Source organism: Atta colombica, unplaced genomic scaffold (assembly GCF_001594045.1).
Source record: "Atta colombica isolate Treedump-2 unplaced genomic scaffold, Acol1.0 scaffold277, whole genome shotgun sequence".
Taxonomy (NCBI): Eukaryota; Metazoa; Arthropoda; class Insecta; order Hymenoptera; family Formicidae; genus Atta; species Atta colombica.
The window spans coordinates 852952-871733 of record NW_017259378.1 but is presented as its reverse complement, the minus strand read 5'-3'; the positions used below and the strand labels follow the sequence as shown (position 1 = coordinate 871733).

The window sequence follows — 18782 nt, the reverse complement described above, 5'->3', positions numbered from 1 at the left end:
TAATTATACCTTGCCTAATGGATTACATAAAACTTCAGGAACACTAATTTTTAAGTCTTCTATAGGTGGAAGATCATCTAATTCATTTTGTATATGCTTTTGCTTCTTTGATACGTTTACTTCCCTTTCTTTCTTTCTGAAAGTTAACATAATTCAAAAGTTTACACTCATATAAAAAGAAATTAAATATATACGTTAATTTTATTTTTATGAAAAGATAACAGTACTTGTTATTAATTTTTACATTATCATCTAGTTCACTGTCGCTGCTACTATCACTACTGCTGCTGCTACTACTACTACTACTACTGCTGCTGCTGCTACTGCTACTACTGCTATCGATACTATTATCAGAATCATCTTCGCTATCATTTTCGTCACATGATAATTGTTTTTCGAATGTACGATATTGCTGTAAATTCTGTATTTGTAACATGGTATGTTCCTTTTCAGTTATAGTATTTGTTCTTATCTCTTCTTCTATTTCTGAATCTGTATCTTCATATTCTATAGCAATAATGTTAAGAGAAGACATTCCATGGTTTCCTGTTAAATAGACATAATTTTAAGAAATTATACAGCAATATAAATATTTTTTGTAATTTCAAATGTACTTATAATATGTAATATATTTTTGTGCAGTATATTATAAATAAAAAAGATATATAAAAAATAAAGATACATAAAGAAGTAGATATAAAAAATGTTTATTAATAAATCAATATATATTTGTACCTGTTTGTTTTTGTAATGATGAATTGTTCACTTGTATCTTATTATCATGAATGCTTAGTTCTGTAACTTGATTAATTACATATTGATTTGTATATTTATTTTGTACTGTGTTAATATCATTTGAAATATTAGACTTTATAATTTTTGGAGATTTTTGTAAAATTTCTTGTCTAACATCAGGTTTTACATTCTCGTAAATAGATATATGACAGTGTTCATGTGCAGCTGTCGCATTTTCCTTTGGAATAAATTGAGTGATATTTTGAATATCAACAGATACATCACAATTATTAATCATGTTTTCTGTTTTATTTGCATCTAATGTTGTCATTGAATTGAGTTTATCACAATCATTTTCTTCATTTACTTGCAGAATCTCAGTGACTACTTTTTCTAATTTTTCATTAGAGATCATTTCTTTGGAAAATTGTTTGCCTAATTGTAATGTCTCAATTTCTTCTTTCGACGATTTTTCATCATGTACTAATTCTTGTGACGTTAATAATTCTATCTCTTTATGGAATATCTTTTTATTTTCTTCTTCTGATATTGACATGTTCGATAATTTCTCTTCATGAATAATTTTATTTTCATCTATATCCGTTGCTATTTCCATTTTAACACTAGCCACGTGAAACTCCAGAAAACGTGTTACAAACTTCTGTATATAAAATCGTAAGTTAACACTGTTGATTATTTTGTATTCTACTTCTTATTGAATTTTATTTTTTCATACAATTATATCATCAGGTAAAAATAATATTTAAGGAAAGAAAAGAAGGAAAATCTCGTTGTTTACTAATGTTGTATTTATTAATGTTGATTTACATATAACCACTTATCACATGTGCCATTGAATTATTAAAGGACATTTAGGATATATCCACAGTCCACTCGATTTGCATAGAAAACATATTCCTAGAGAAAATTATCCAATCACTTTTTCTCTTTCATAAGGACGTACGTAAAATACGATTGGATTTTCTTTGTGCTAATTGGATAATTTTGTTTATGCGACTATGCAAGTTGTGTGGATATGAAAAATATTATCCAAAAATATATAAATGCCACCCAAAAATTTTTGAACTTAAAATAAGATAGATACGTATTTGGTCGGAAAAGAGAAAAAGCGAAGATAGGTTAGATTAGGTTAGGTAACAATATTACAATTAAAATATAAAGTTAGTCTAATATAAAACATTGTGATGGAAACCTGAATAACCAAAAAGAGACTATTAAAAAGAAATAAATTTATTTCCATAATTTATAGTAATAACACATTTTATTATTAGAAATCAGCCATATTGAATAATGGCTTGTCTATAGGAGGCGTTTAAAACGCTCCTTCCACAGCGGATCAGAAGTTTGCCGTCTATACACTTGTATGATCTGTGCGGTTCCTCCCGTTTATCGAATCCACCTGAATCCGCCCCGGAACTTGTTATGAACTTGATAATTTAGCGAGGAACAATGTCAATTAATCTGACGAAAAACAAAGATGCCTTGGTGGCAGCTTGGCACAGCGTGGTCGACGATAAATTGTCTACTAACTGGTAGGCGTATACTTAAATCTCTAAATTGTGTTTCCTCAATCCGGCTATAGCACCGAATCAGTTTCGGCATATTTGCTCATACATGTATAACGTTAAGTTAGCCGGTTATTTTCCGTCGGTATAGAGTTCACAATTCTGAATTCAAACGTATACTCCGATACTGCATACTTTGTTATTTTACATAAATATTGGACTAATTTTAAAAACTACTCCTTACTGTCCGTCTCTCTTGATTTTTATCTTTTGAAACTTTTTTATTCGCTTTTGACAACTATTATCAAGTAGAAAAAAGTACATTAAATATGTTATTTTTTATTTGAGATGGATATTAAACACGTTTATTTATTTTTAATGAACAAAAATAATAAAATAGTATAAGATTGTATGATTGTATTTAAAAACATGAAGATATAACTATATGCCATTGATTGGCCATATTAAATTAGATAAAATAGCTAGCTCACACAACAATTGAACAAAATGATTGATTGGATTTATGGATTAAAACTAATCATGTTTAATTGTTTAATACTTAACTTTGTCAGTTTGAAGTTAAAATGATTTATTGATGTAAAATTTGATCATAATTTTAAAAGAGATCTGATTGTGCACGTTGCTAATTGATCGATTTAATATAAAATATTCTCATGGGTAAAAAAAAAGCAGTGAAAAATTATTATGCACTGACTGATATGATTGACTATCATAATTTTTATCCAAAAATTTTACATTCAAATTTTACAATATATATCTCATAAATCTTTACAGATATTACTTAATCGATTATTCTTTATAACTAAAAATTTTTATATTTTTTATTTTTAACAGGGCTGTATTTGGCTACGAAGGACAGACCAATAACTTAAAAGTAGTCGGAACAGGAGATGGCGGATTGGAAGAGATGATTGATCGACTGAGTAGTAGTCACATCATGTACGCATTTTGCAGAGTTATCGACACTAAAACAAGTCTACCAAAGTGTTTGCTTATTAATTGGGTAAGTATGAAAAATATAGAAATTTATTTATAAAACAATATATTTTGCATTTTTATTAAATTATGAAAAAACATGAGCAGAACTTTCATAAATATTATAATACATAAATTTTATAATAACTTAATTATTTGCTTGACAAAATATTTGCTTATAGCAAGGGGAAGGTGCTCCAATCGTTAGGAAAGGAACATGCGCCAATCACATTAGAGATATAGAAAAATTATTGAAAGGAGCACATATAACAATTACGGCACGTTCCGAAGATGATGTAGAGGTAGATGCAATTATGGAAAAACTTGCGCGAGCAACAGCCTCGGCGTATAAATTTAATGAACCTCGTAGTGAAAACGAAGGACATACAGGTCCTGTTGGAACAACATATCGCAGGTTTCTAATATTTCTATCTTGTGATTGTGGAATCGTTACTAGAATTCTTACTTAATATAATAATGTATACTTTGCAGAGTGATCCCTGCACAAGAAATAAATGCAATGGAAAGGGATCAGTTTTGGGAAAAGGAAGAAATGGAAGAAAAAAAAAGATTGGAGCAAGAACGACTACGTTGTGAACAAGAGCGACAGAAATTAGAACAAGAAATGAGAGCTCGAGAAGAAAAGGAAACACAATTGAGAGAGCAACAAGTATGTTTTAATCCCGTATATTTTTATTTTGATTATACATATATCTCTTATATGTATATTAAATATTATATATATTATCTAAATTCACACATATGAAATATTGTTTCAGGTAACTGCTAAGGAAAATTCAATCGCTCGTCAAAAGTTAGCCGAGCAACGTGCCGAAGAAGCAAATAATTTACGCAATCAAAAAGCTGCTCAAAATTACAACAGTGGTGTTGAAGATGATCATAAATCGCGAAGTGAAGAACTACGAAGACAAAGGAGCAAAGAAACACAACAATTGATTGCTCAAAGAACAATAAACGCTCGAGCGATATTTGAACAGAATTCGGCGGCCGGCCAGATGAAGGCGACTTCGGCACAACAATTTTTACCTAAGAACAATCATGTAGAGTCTATGAGAAAAGCGTTAGAAGAAGCTCAGATAAAAGACCAACCTGATGTAAAGTCTTGCGAGGAGACATTGGCCGAAACAAAAAAACCTACAAATGCGGAAACAGCGACGATTTCTTCGTCCATAGTGCCTCAATCTCAAAATACCAATCAAGAATTGAAAACTATCACCAATCCGCAATCGGAACAAACAGCAGAGACTAAGGAGCAAGTCACTGAAAATGAATTATACAATCAATTAGATGGCTCGTACTTATATTTCGATCCGAATAACGAGGGAATGAAAGCTAGAGCTTTGTATGACTATCAAGCCGCTGACGACACAGAAATCACATTTGATCCTGGAGATATAATCACACACATAGATGCAATTGACGAAGGCTGGTGGCAAGGACTTGGACCTGATGGAACATACGGACTTTTCCCCGCTAATTATGTTGAAGTTATCGAGTACAATACAACATGATAAGATATGCTTTTGAAAAAAATTTATCAAGATCGTTTTCATTTTCTTCATAATTACATAAAACTACTTGTATGTAAGATCAATATCAGCTTATCCCTGATAAATGTTATCAAGTTTCTAGATATAAGTAAAATTGAACTACGTGATGAAATAATTCTGAATAATTAGAAGAAAATTTTGTAATTGAAACGCGAGTAGCATATAATAATTGAAACGCATGTCTTCGTATCATTTTCGCGCCTTCCATGTCATTATTTTTTAATTTTAAAGCATTTACGCAAAGAGTGAGTTAGTGTAAAAATTCAGTTATAAAATCTTTGTAAAGAGATAATTGAAATGTTAATCATAATCAGTAAAAAATGTATGTCTTCCCAGCAGGTCATACAGGTTTTATCCACAATTAATCTTATATATAAACATATATCTTTTTATAACACCCTGTATCAGAAGCTGATATAGCAATAACTAAAATGCATCTTATACGTATGAACGCAATTGTTTTACTGCAAAACTGTAACAGCTACGTATTTAAACATTTATAATTTTTAGAAATACTTTGACTTGTTATAGTTTAACATAAAACTTGTTAGTATTAAAGAACCCACTTAAATGCAAGTTGCTTTTTCATTTTTTATATTAGATTTTTAAATGTTGATGTTATGTCTAAAAAAAAGCATGAAAATGCTTTTAGTTATCGTTGAAACACCGTAAAAAGCGGCAATTAACACATATTAGGTTGATACATATGATAAATTATTTTATTGTATAATAGAAATTTTTAAAGATAATAATGAGATAAAGTAGCATCACAATATCCATGTTACATAAATAAAACAAAGAAAATCATCTCCGATAATTTTGATTTTGTCCGCCACCTCCACTTGCATGAATACTTGCATGGCTCAAAAATGCTAAATGACCTTTTGGACATTTATTAGCATAATGACCTTTCTGTCCACATTTGTAACACGTCACTTCTTCGAGTGGTTTTTGCGGCCCTCGTGACGGAGGTGGTCCATTATGTATATTCATATGATGATGCGATGTACGAGAATCATTGTCGAGCTCCTGTCTAACTTGAGCTTCCCGTACATCGGGTGGCATTTTGTTGCAATAAATCGCTTTATGACCTCCTTCTCCACAAAAGTGACACGTGATCATAACTTTTTTGCCCTCCTTTGGTTGCATATCTTGTATTGCCGGTAATTCGAATCTTGGACTATATAAAAACAGATTATATTGCAAATACAGATTCATGAGATTCAAAATAGATTTCTATAAAAGACTTACGTCTTTTGTATATACTTACTGCATAAATTTACAATTTGGCCCTTCTGGACAAAAACCTGCTAAATAAGCCATACACAGAACACGTCTGACATGTCGATGCCGACATAAAGGACCATGCCTACAAAAACCACGGTCGTACCATGGACAATCTCTGACTTTTGTCTCCGGATCGATGTGTAAGAATGGGCATTCTTTATTGTGACATGCATCTATAATAATTTATTTTGTTTAAATATTGTTTTTTTATATATATATGTATGTATTTTATATATATGTTTTTTATATATATGTGATTGATACAATTTAAATATATAGAATGTTGCATATTTGAATCATTCAGATCGTTTATATTGAAATGTTTAAGTAAAGTTATTTACATGAAAGGAAAATAATTTTAATATAAATATATCAAGCTACTTACTGAATCTAGAATAAAAATAGCATTCTGGCATTTTCGTCATATCATATTCATGCAGAAATTCACACTGATCACCCTTCTTGCAAAGACCTCTTAACCAATGTTTACATACTATCGTACGATCGCCTCGAACATGTCTGAAAGGACACGAAGCTCCTTTATTACAACTGCCTTTCGGATAAAACTGGCATACTGCGGCAATTGATTCTGTAAAGAGGGAGAGAAGATTATTTACTTAAAAGTTTTATATCATTAACATATAAAATAGATCTACTCTCTCTTTTAACGAAATCATACTGTATTTTCTAAGTAATACATAAGATGGAGATTATTGCTTATTATTCGAAAATTTCGATAAATGTTATTACTAAAGGGAAAACCATTTAAAAAAATTGCGGTATTGATATAGTAAAAAATAGTTTGCATATGTAATAGATTGGAATAAAATAATTCAGATAAATATGACATTATGTTACGTTAACCTAACACAAGCAACTGCATACAAATTATATTGTAAAAGAACATACTGTCCATGCCAGTGAAAGGTAACGGAAGAGCTCCATATTGTTCGTCGAGAGCAATCTCAATATCAAATCGCATATGTTCCACATTCGCTACTATACACTCCATTGTTATTGCAAGAATTTGAACAATCAAACACAAAACACTTGTGCCCCATTTAACCTGAAGCTGCCGAGATTGCTGCGTACAGCCAACATTATTCGTTCCAACGAAATGTCACTATAACCACGTGAAGTTAGTCCTGAGTTTGTTGCCAGAACAAAATTTCATTCGATTTCTTCTTCTTCGCGGCATTTTGCATTTGTCTCGATAATGCAAAAGAATAAAATACAAAAATTATAATCATATCGTTATCATCACCAGCTTATTATTGATATGATATTTTATAAGTTCATTTTTAAGTAATATTATAATGATATACTTATGTCTTAATTTACCTCTATTCCATCTAGGAATTGGCTTCCGATATTCATAGGTATTAGCTTTTTTCGTGTGTTGGAAATCCCCAAAAATTTTTGACAAAGCAAAGATTTTAAGTGCAAGAAATGCAAGCAATTATAAAGCAGATTTATTAGTTCGAGTCAAATACATAAAAGATAATGGACATTTTTCAGTAAGGATACATAGTATAACTTACACAGTGAATCATTTCACTGCAGTTGAAAATGCTATTATTGCATGTAACAAAATAAATACGAAATTGCATTAACAATAAGCGCACATGAGAACAGAGAAAAATCTTTAATTTGATATTTTTCCAAATTCGCAATGTCTAATTATAATCTATTGTAATGTCAATGGTGGAAATATTGATGACGTTCACACGTATAATGAAAAATGTTACGTTATCATCGATATGTCATGTATGAAATATCACGAAAATAATGCGACTTGCTTCTAACTCGTTTCTAGCAATGTAAAAAATAAGTTATATTAAGATTAACTTTAATTCTAGTTTAATTTATTTTTTACTTTTTTCTAGTTCTAAGAATTAAAAAAGGATATAAAAATAAATTAAACCGAGATTAAAATTAGTTTATATTCATTGGCAGATCCAGAATTTGTTATTGAAATGGCTATTGGTACTTCACAAATGAAATTTTTTTAAAAGTCAAATATGAAAAGATAGAATATTAAATTATTATTTAAATTATTACATTAAAATAATATTATTCAAATGTATAATTCATAAAACGTCTTATTTAAAATTATATTAACACAAAGAAGGAATATTATGTATAATAAAATATATTTTTTATATATATATATCTAAGAGTTTCTTAAATTAAAAAAATATTTTTGGAATTTACAAAATTAATACAAATATTTAATTTGATCTTTGATTCTCAAATTCATTAAAATAAATTATAATATAAAGTGAAAGGAAGGCAAACGCAATTAATTAATAATATAGCATATATTATTACATAAAAATAATTATTTTATACACAGCTTCTTGGTTAACAATACATTTCGATTTATATTTAAGCCATCCTCAGCGCATATAAATCATGGATTCTTGGTGGTTCTGAATTAATTGTACAATTTGAACATTGAGAAAGAATTCCTTAACAATGTTCAAATTGTACAATTAACTCAGAACCATCAAGAATCCATAACTTCAATTTACTGTTGTATACGCTGAAGATGGCTTAAATTTAAATATAAGTCGAAACGTTTTGTATGTATTGTTAACCAAGAAACTATGTTTAAAATTACTTTTATGTAATAATATATGTTAATAGATATACGGTATAGTTACTGCGTTTGCTCTCAATTGCCCTCATTTCACTTTATAATTTATTTTTGGAATATCAAAATTATGATTAAGTATTTTCGAAATATTAAAGATTTCAAAATAAAAAAAGGAAACTCCAAAGAGAGAATCATGGCCCCCTTCGTGGTTCCGCCAGTGTTTATATATGTATATATAGGTAGAAATGGATATCAGCTGGAGCAGCGATGCTTGACATTTGCCGTTCGCCCCACAGACCGCGAGATGCTGCCATCTGACGATCAGTCGGTAAGTCACGTTTCCGTCACTAGTGTCACTACGTGACAGCAGATTTTGAGTGGGAGAAGTGGGGGAGCGGCGCGAGGAAGAAAATGGCCGACGAGGCTACGGTAAAAGGGCAGGGACGTCGTGCGAGGTGCGCGCTGCGCGACGCGAGATCGTCAGTTTCGCGATAGACCGCGCGAAAAAGGGCCGTGATACCACCGCCGGGGAAGGCCTACCGCCATTGTTCGCAGTCGCGCGTCTTGTCGAGAAATCTCGCGATCATATATCAGGATTCACGGTGCCCGTTCCTCGCTGGTGCCGTCGTCGCTCAGCGCGCCCACCAATCGCTCTCGGGCGCCCGATTCGCCGTTTAAAAAAAAAGCGTTCGCGGGCCGAGTTTAGCCGACGGAAGGGCTCGCCAGAGAGGTAAACACGACACCCCCGTTTACACTGGCGCCTCCGCCTGGTCTCCGCCGTTCTTCCCATCCCGTCCCGTTTTCAGTTCTCCCGCGTTCTCTCCTCGTTGCTAAAGCGTGTGCGTGTGTTGTTCGCGATCGCGTCGCCGCGCCGACCGCGCGCGATCGCCGTCTGTGAAGATTCTCTCCGCGTGCGATTGAGATCGATCAGCAGGTTGGTGAGTTTCTTCTTTCTCTTTCTTTCCTTCTCTCTATTTGTCTCTATCTCTCTCGCACACTTGTCAGGGCCACTTGTGGCCGTGTCCGTTCACGGGCGCTTTTTAAAGGGCGTGCTAGCTGTCGTCGTATAGCCGCCGTCCGGATTTCTTCTCGCTTCATCCTCCGTGTAGATATCATCATTGTCGTCGTCGTCGTCGTCGTCGTCGTCGTCGTCGTCGTCGTCGTCATTGTCGTCGTCACAGTCGTCGTAGTACTTCTCGAGGATCTTTGTCCATCGTGCCATGTCGCGTATACACGTATACGGGGGCCACGCTCGGAGCGCATACTCCGCAAGAAGCTCGGAGTAAAGAAGGCACCGCGAGTTGATTATTTATCGCGCGGAATCTCTCTACCTGTCGCGGTACCGAATCGGCCGACGGGCGCAGTGTGATTTAAAGGGATCGATTTGTCAACAAGTCGATGAGGGAGAGAGAGAGAGTGCGCGCACGGTGGCCCGACGCAACATAGCGGATTCTCGCTTCGCTTGTGAAGTATCATTACAATTTCCGTCGTTCGTGTGCATCTCTCGCGTATGCTCCGATATTCGCGTGCGTTTGCCACTTTATTGTACGTAAATTCGTTTTATTGCACGTTGATAAAAGCGCTTGTAATATCCTTATCGTGTCCCTTTCCGATCGTGTGTTCGTTTCTGTAAAAAATATTTTTTTATCGTGATGTAAAGTCATGTATATCGCAATGATAAAAAAAAACAAGCGATAAAGATAAATTACATTAACGATCGAACATCGACTGTTTTATTGTTAAAACTATAATATTAGCGCGTTTACCTTTTGACCGTTTTATTGTGCATTGTTTACAGATAAAGTCAGCTTGCGAATTATATCGCGATTAATAAAATCTACAATGGCAGTTAGGTAGTTGTAATTAACATTGGACATTCGCGAACTTTGAGCATATTTATATTTATTTTGAAGATGTAAAGAATACAATCATAATGAAGCCGCAGAAGAAGGCTGTTGTTGCCAAAAAGGCAACTAAAATGCCAACAGTCGCCAAGAAACGTCGCACATTTACAGAAAAGACCATGCTGGATATAAAAAAAGAGAAGAAATCAAAGAAAAATGATAAGTTGGAAGATCCAAAGAGAAAAACAGATAATGATAAGAAGAAATTAGAAAAGACAGAAGAGAGGAAAAAATTGGATGACAAAAAGAAACTTACAGAGGAGAAAAAGAAGGAACGATTTGATAAATTAGATGAAAAGAAAAAACAAGTGAATAAAGATAATGAAAAGAAATCTGATAAAATTGACGAGAGGAAGGCAGAAAAAAGAGATGATAAAGTTAACGAAGAGATGAGCCAAGATAATACGGATAAGAAAAAATTACAAAGATGTGAAGAGAAAGCAAAATTGGAAAAACAATCTGCGGATAATAAAAAGAAAATTGAGAAAACTGAGGACAAGAAGAAGAATGTTAAATTGGACGATAATATCAATACCGAGGACAATGTCAAATCTTTAAATGCATTGGAAGATAAGGAATTACTTGAAAATAAAATTGATATTCTTCCTCCCCCAGCTAAGAAAAGGAGTAAAGATGACAAGAAGAAAGATGTCAAGTTAATTAAATCTGATATTAAATCAATATCGAAGAACTCCATCATGAAGGATAAAAAGTCTGAACGTAAAAAAATTTCTGAGAAGGATTTGGCAAGCAATAAGATTTCTAAAACGAAAAAAGATTCCAAAACAAAACAAAATCAGAAAAAAGGTATTACGAGAAAAACAGTTTTGACAAAGAAGCCTCATTTATCGGTAGTTAAGAGATTGGTGGATAAGAAGATCAAGTTAGTCAAGTCAGTGAAAGATGAAGAAATGAGCGAAGATGAAGATGCAGTCAAGAAAGTGAAGAAGAAGAGTAGTAACTTGACTAAGAGTAAGACTTTGCAAGAGAAAAAACCAAAGCTGGCGAAACACATGAAAGCCAAATTGCCTCAGAAGCATTCGAAGATTAGTGCTGTTCTAAAAAGAGAAGACAAGTTGAAAACTATAACGGAGAAGATTATGACCAAGAAGAAAATTGAATTGAAAGAGTTTGACCAAGTTTCGACCGAACATAAAAAGATCGCGAACAAAAATGAGACTTGTCAAGGACCAGAAGTGAGCAGCATTAAAAGCGAAATTGAAGAAGACAAGGATTCCGATAAGTGCAAAGAGGAGAGTCTTCAACCAAAACTACAGGATAATAAGAAAGCTATCAAAAGTGGTAACAAAATTAACAGCAAAGCCCCAAAGAAGACTGGGAAAACAATAAGGGTACAAACGGAGAGCAATAATCAAACGTCAGTTTTATCTGAAGATGCATCTATCGAAGAATCTAATAAACAATCTAAAATTTCAGAAGATAACGCGAAATCTATCACAAATTCCAAACAGGAACAAATTAGCGCTGAGAATACGGTTGAATTAAATTTAAAGGTTGAGGCAATGAATGGTGAGAATGTCAGTGGAGTTACATCTCAATCTGATTCTGAGGATGATTCTGACGAAGAGTACAAGAAGAATAAGCAAAAGGAGAGCAAGAATAAAGAGAGGGCTAACTCACCATCGGATGAACGTGCGCGACGAATGCGACTTTTTGGCTTTTGGAGTGGACCAAAACGACACAGGGTCGCATCATTGAATGCCTTGGCTAAAGTTCACTGCCTCTACGAAAATGAGACCGGCGGAGTTTATCTTGGTGGTTTTTGCAAACCGAAACCCGAAAAGGAGAAGGAGAAGGAGAAGGAGAAAGAGAAACCGAAGAAAATGAAAGAGGAAAAAGAAGAGCAGCCACGTAAAGAAAAAGAGAAAAAAGTTGAATGCAAAACGGAAGAGAACGTCTTGAAAAGAAAACTAAGAAATGTGCCCGGACTACGTGGCAAACATTGGGATATGCCGGGGAGTTCGTCATCTTCATCCTCATCCGAGGAGGACTGCGAGAAGGAAAAGAATGCTGAACCAAGCAAAAAGAAAATGATCAAAAGAAGAAAGAGAAACGAGGAAGTAATGGATTTGAAGGATATGGTTGTTTGTAAGAGGATGGCCAGTCTTAATGCCACTGCCATTTTGGCTGCTTCCTACTCCGACGAGAAAAATCGTTGTGGTAGCAGCACCAGTGATTCCTCCTCCAGTGAATCGGAAGTAGAGATAATTAAAAGACGTAGACAACATGACTCAGACGATAAGAAGAAGTCAAGACAAGGCTCCGATCCGGACGAGGTTATTAAGCCACCTAAGAAAGTTGTCATCGTTAATCAGGACACTGATGTCACTATCACTGGTAATTAATCATGTGTGGATTAAGCGTGAAAACTCTAACGATCTTCTTACTATGAATAAATTCTTTTCAAGGTGTCTACGTCAATCAAACTCGATCTACTCATCACGAAGGGTATTGCAGTATTGCTGGTATGCAGTACAGAATCAGTTCTACCAGTCATACTCAAACTGCAGCTACCGCGGTGGCTACTGAACTTCATGATCAGGTTTGTATTTATTTAACTCAAGTCATCTTCTTCTTGCATATTATATGAAAATTTATTTTATTATACGATATACATATTCAAAATAGAAACTACAACTTATTCAACATTTATTTAGAGTAAACTTTTCTAAATAAATAGAGGTAAAATGAATGATAATTGAATTATAAGTATCTGTTTAAAATTTTTTTATTTATCTCTATTCTCGTTCTTATTGAAATACTTATTTTCTTTTTAATTATTTTTTTATTTATTTAGTCGAATACAAATATATATTTTTCAATATACATTTCTTTTTTTATTAGCAGAAAATGGAACAACCTTGCAAGTCCTACACCCCACTCGGTGCATTATCTTCTATGCAGCCACCAGGCAGCCAGGGTAATCATCCTAACATGTCACCTCGTAGGCATTCAGCATTTTCGACCCCTCAACACGGTGAGTCAAATGCAACTGCATGTTTCTATGCTTTATTTGCCAGCTCTATTAAACATAACCGTAATTATCGAAAGCTACATCGTAGTCTACATTCCTCTCTGTTTATTATTCGATGTGATTTAAATTAAATTTCCACGAACCACGTTTCATGTGAATTTACACCGCTCGTTATATTAATTTACTCGCCTCTCTCATGATATTCACAATACAAACTAAACGAAGAGTTACGCGTACATTGAATAACCGGCCGGAGCACTGTACAACGTAAATTGAAATCTCGCGTAAATTAGAATAAATTATCTGCCGTGGTGTTTTTTAACTTATCGAGACGCTGCAAAAATTATTCCCGTCTTTTTTTCTGATATACGCCATTGCGTCGTTTTGCATGTGCGTATTATACATCGTTCAGCGATTTCCTCTTTCAACTCGTGGCGAACGGTTAGCTTTTCTCTTTGTTCTATTGACGCTTTCTCACCGTTCTTTCACCCTTTATCCCGCTCAATTCATCACGAGACATACACATTGCACGCAACCGAGATGCAGCGTAGCCGCTGATGACAGCGTGCGAATACACGTGTTGTATGCATATGGAAAGCTGTGTACAGTTTGCGTCGTTTGCTGACGATTCAAAATCAAAATGTCGTCATTCGGTTATATACTTATTACGTTTCAATATTATTCTAACTTGCGTTTATTCTAACTTGCAATTATTGGCTTCTTAATTTCATTCTTCAATTATTCCATGCATCTCTGAAATCTAAAGATACGCAGATGAGGGAAGGATAACATAATAACTCTTTGTATTTAGTATCTCATTATGCTAAGTATTTATCACATTAAACTGAATAATATCCGTGGTATAAAAAATATTAATTAGTTCACAGATCCGTTAAAATAAGTATATATACAGTTACTAAAATATGGAGATTGAATAGCTACATAGAAAGAACGGTTTTGCTAAAGTATTTAAAAATTTAACTAGATATGGCAAAAATAGCTAGATATAACTGAAAATAATTATTTGGATCAAAATAATCATATAAATAATCACATCAAAATAATTATATATAGGTCAAACTAGTTGCTAGAAAACTTTTTACAGCGTTGTCATTTACGTTGAAGTGTCCTAATATAATTATTTTGATATTTTAGTTCAATAAAATTATTTTAGATCTGTGTGTATCTGACTAATTTTTAGATACTTCAGTAAAACCATGTACAAATAAAATAACATGTTCCGCTTATTACATTTTCTTACGTTCAGTCTGTTTTAAAACTCTATCATTAAAATGGTTAAGTTTTTTTAGCTTGCGAATCTTTAATTTACAATAAATTTCGACTAAGGATTAAACTTGTTACAATCTTAAACTGCGCCCAACTAAAGACGCTTTTCCCTTTACTAAATGTTAACAGAAAAGATTTTTTTTCATATCACGTGAAACTTCTTATAATGTGAAACTATGTAACTCCAGTTCGTTCGGTTTACACGTAAATCCAAGTTCTTCTAATTCACATACATTTCACATAATTCGTTTTATCAACGATACTTGATATTGATTTACTGAACGAAGTTCTTTCGTATTTATCTGTTATACTTCACAAGTAATATAAAGTTCTAGTATTATCGTAGTTATTGTGAAACTTTTAAATAATGTTAACAATTGGATTAGAAGTCCAACAATAGAAGATTAAACAATATTAGATTAAATTTTTTGAGTATTGGAGGATGTAATGTTCCTAAAATTGTGTCTTACTCTGAGACAAGTAACATACTAAATTGAAAATGTTTCTCTCTAAAGAAATAAAATTTTTTTAAAATTCAAGAAAATGCACTTTCTCTGATATTCTAAAAAAAATTAATTCAAGAGGGACTCGGATTTATGTGTAAACCAAACAAACAGGAGTTATATAGTTTCACATTATAAGAGGTTTCACACAATATATTAGGTGTAGTAAAAAGAAATCCATTATTTTTGCAATTGAATGGAAAAATAATGGATTTCTTTTTACTATACCTAATAAAAAAAAATCTTAATATTTAGTGAAGGAAAAAGCGTCTTTAATCAGGTAATTTAAGATTGTAACAGCGCAGTTTAATCCTTAATCGAGCGAGAAGCTTACTCCAAATCTTGAGATATTTACTTCTTATACTATTAAAATAATATTAAATAATATTCAATAATATTTAACTATAAAAGATAAAGGAATATGTGTATGTTTTAAATCAAAGTTAAAAGTACAGAGCAATCAAATCAGCTTGTTCCATTTACGTAAAAACATTTAAATAGCTGCGGAACGTGTTGCGCTCTGTTTGTCCGCTGACGGTACGAAAATAGATTGCCCAGATAAGGATTAAATCAACTACTCTGAGTTAATCCGCACAAACGGACGTTACGGATTCTCAAACGGAACATTTCGAGAAAGAAACTTCGTTTCAATTTCTTCTAAATCAGTGTACAATTTTCTTAAGGTTTATTCGGTAAGTGCAAATTACACGCGTTTCGCCCGCAAACACGCGCCAACGATGTTACACATCCGCCTGTACAATTATCCCGCACTGGTTTCCGAGAGCAAGGTCAGTGCGTGCTAGAATCTTACTGGCGCAACGTGTGCCAATTTCGAAGTACCTTCTATAAGTCGTTTGAAATGAAGATGAAAACAAGAAACATACTAATCAAAACGACATTTTTTAAGAGGATGCTGGAGCGATCAAATTTAGTCGACATTATAGTCATATAAAAATCTCCAAATTGACTGAACGAAATAAAAAATCCTTTTACAGGATTAAAGTAAATGCAAAATTAGGAAGTGGTGCAGTGGACTTTATAAAATCGAAAAAAAGGTAAAAATTTATTTTAGCTTTTTTTCAATTTTAGTTTAAAGTCTACTGTACCATCTCCTAATTTTGCATCTACTTTAAAAGGATTTTTGATTCTGTTTAGTCAAGGAAGAAATTCGGAGATTTTTATATGATTGTCGATAGTTTGGTCACTCCCTTTAATTATCTTAATTCAGAGACATTCTGACTGTGTTTCGATATACACTGGAAAATTTTCAGTACACATAACGTGAACTGTAGATTTTCAATACTAATAATGTATATATTGGAACAGATCTTCATAGAGACGCGATTGCCTCCAACTGATAAACGCATAAACATTGCCTCCTCAAAGCGGCATTTTTGCTGTCTCTTTTTTCTAATTATCTTGGAGACTTTCTATTATACAGGGTGGGCCATCTAGCGTTTGGAATTTCAACTACCGGTTATTTTGAGTTTGAAAGGCGTAATAACATTTATGACATATCAGAAATTTAGTTTTTTGTTTGACATTAAATGGGTCGCTATACGCTTGAACAAAATTGGGAAATATTGAAAACTTACTTCCAAAGTGGTGAATCTTCAACCCAAACTGTAAGAAATTTACATGGAAAATTTGATAGAAAAGAAATGCCTTCAACGCAGTTTGTGGATCAATTTGTGAAGCGAATTCGGCAAACTGGATCCTTATTGAATAAAGCAACTCGTTCACGTGCTCGTCCAGTAAGGTCAATCGAAAACATTACTGCTGTTGCTCAGAGTGTGCTTGAACAACCAACATCAACTCGTCATCGTTCTCAAAACTTGAACATTTCACGCATTTCTTTGAGAAGAATTTTGAATAAAGACGTCGGTAAATGGCAATGTACTACCTTTCCAAAAAGCCATATTGTATACAGTTTACAGTCATTTGTGTCCTGTACATTTTCTTTATTTGAAAAACTAGGAGCATCAAATAATTAGTTATAACACTTACACGTATACAATTTTTTTAAATATACAATATATGAGTATAAATATTGTCTAAAGTATGTGTAAGAATTACTTAATAGTTTTTATACATTTGTTAAAATGATAAAAATTAAAGATATGAACGACCCATCGTGTGTAATAAAGGATTAGAAAATCATCGTATGTACTAAGAATAAAGATAACTAGAAAAAAAAATATTTACGTGAAAGTCTCGTAAAGCCATAAACTTTGAAAAATATTTATGTGTTTTTTTTAGAGCCAAATTAAATTCCAAATTTTAAATGGCCCACCCTGTATAACAAATGCAATTGCTTGAATCGATAAACATTACCTCTTTTCTATAAATGTACATTATATGAAAGATTAAGATAAAATAAGATTAAGATAAAAATGAGAAATGTACATTTTCAAAAGAAAGAATTATTCTTCAAAACGGCGTAATTTTGCGTAAATATTTTTTTCTAATTGTCTAATTCGGAGACGTTTTATGGAGATATGATCACCTCAAACTGACGCTACTTCTTTTCTGTAAATTTATAATTTTATGAAATTAAAATAAAAACGAGATTTTCACATAAATATCTTTTTTTCTAGTTATCTTTACTCTTAGTACATATGATGATTTTCTAATCCTTTATTACACACGATGGATCGTTCGTGTCTTTAATTTTTATCATTTTAACAAATATATAAAAACTATTAAGTAATTCTTACACATACTTTAGACAATATTTATACTTATATATTGTATATTTAAAAAAATTGTATACATGTAAGTGTTATAACTAATTATTTGATGCTCCTAGTTTTTCAAATAAAGAAAATGTACAGGACATACATGACTCAATCGCATGTACTAAGAATTTTCAGAGATAATTCGAAGATACCATATAGAGATAGATGGTAGACGATTGCCTCGAACTGCTAAACACACTAGCGTTACCTCTATTTTATAAACTGTATATACAAAATTACTTACATAAGCAATTTTCTTTTAACAGAAATTTGTAAGAGAGCTAGAATTTCAATGAACTTAACTGAAACAATATTTAAGAATACGATTCAAGAATTATCCGAAAGACAAGAAATATTGCTCGAAAGTTCCGGGAAAGTTCAGGATAAAGAGAGGAGGGGAAGAAAAAGAGGACACATGATGAATACAGGTTTTCAAAGATTCATCTTAATATCCGCGCATTCCGGTATTCAAGAGTAAAAATTCAAGAAGTTTTTTTGAGCTATAGGAACACCCGGTAGATCCGCAATCGAGTCCAAAATTCACGAAGCGCCAGTTTAATACTCCCCTTCTTATGTAAACCGTGTGTGCCGTTGTTGCTTCCGACTACGCGGTGCTCCAGTGTTATATACTATGTCGGAGA

At 32.9% G+C, this 18782-nt stretch overlaps 4 protein-coding genes across 4 annotated transcripts in view; 2 read left to right on the top strand and 2 right to left on the bottom strand.

Moving 5' to 3' along the window:
• LOC108689861 (H/ACA ribonucleoprotein complex non-core subunit NAF1) overlaps positions 1-1427 on the bottom strand; it is a 3021-nt gene extending 1594 nt beyond the window's left edge. The window contains exons 1-3 of the mRNA XM_018196818.1: positions 736-1427; positions 228-546; positions 10-136 (exon numbers count right to left, since the gene is read on the bottom strand). Of these exons, the coding sequence (XP_018052307.1) occupies positions 10-136; positions 228-546; positions 736-1351 (1062 nt within the window). The 5' untranslated portion in view covers positions 1352-1427. The remainder of the gene's footprint in view (positions 1-9; positions 137-227; positions 547-735) is intronic.
• A 691-nt stretch (positions 1428-2118) lies between these two features.
• Positions 2119-4791, top strand: LOC108689801 (drebrin-like protein). The gene is made up of 5 exons (XM_018196736.1): positions 2119-2288; positions 3117-3285; positions 3440-3672; positions 3750-3927; positions 4037-4791. Exons 1-5 carry the CDS (start codon positions 2206-2208, stop codon positions 4787-4789), a joined length of 1416 nt encoding a protein of 471 aa, XP_018052225.1. The 5' UTR covers positions 2119-2205; the 3' UTR covers positions 4790-4791.
• Positions 4792-5525: 734 nt separating this feature from the next.
• Positions 5526-7157, bottom strand: LOC108689802 (cleavage and polyadenylation specificity factor subunit 4). Its single transcript, XM_018196738.1, has 4 exons — positions 7025-7157; positions 6501-6704; positions 6099-6288; positions 5526-6008 (listed from the first exon to the last, which is right to left on the bottom strand). Exons 1-4 carry the CDS (start codon positions 7125-7127, stop codon positions 5633-5635), a joined length of 873 nt encoding a protein of 290 aa, XP_018052227.1. The 5' UTR covers positions 7128-7157; the 3' UTR covers positions 5526-5632.
• Positions 7158-10924: 3767 nt separating this feature from the next.
• Positions 10925-18782, top strand: part of LOC108689842 — a 124106-nt gene continuing 116248 nt past the window's right edge. Inside the window, exons 1-3 of the mRNA XM_018196791.1 lie at positions 10925-12976; positions 13048-13181; positions 13487-13616. Of these exons, the coding sequence (XP_018052280.1) occupies positions 11008-12976; positions 13048-13181; positions 13487-13616 (2233 nt within the window). The 5' untranslated portion in view covers positions 10925-11007. The remainder of the gene's footprint in view (positions 12977-13047; positions 13182-13486; positions 13617-18782) is intronic.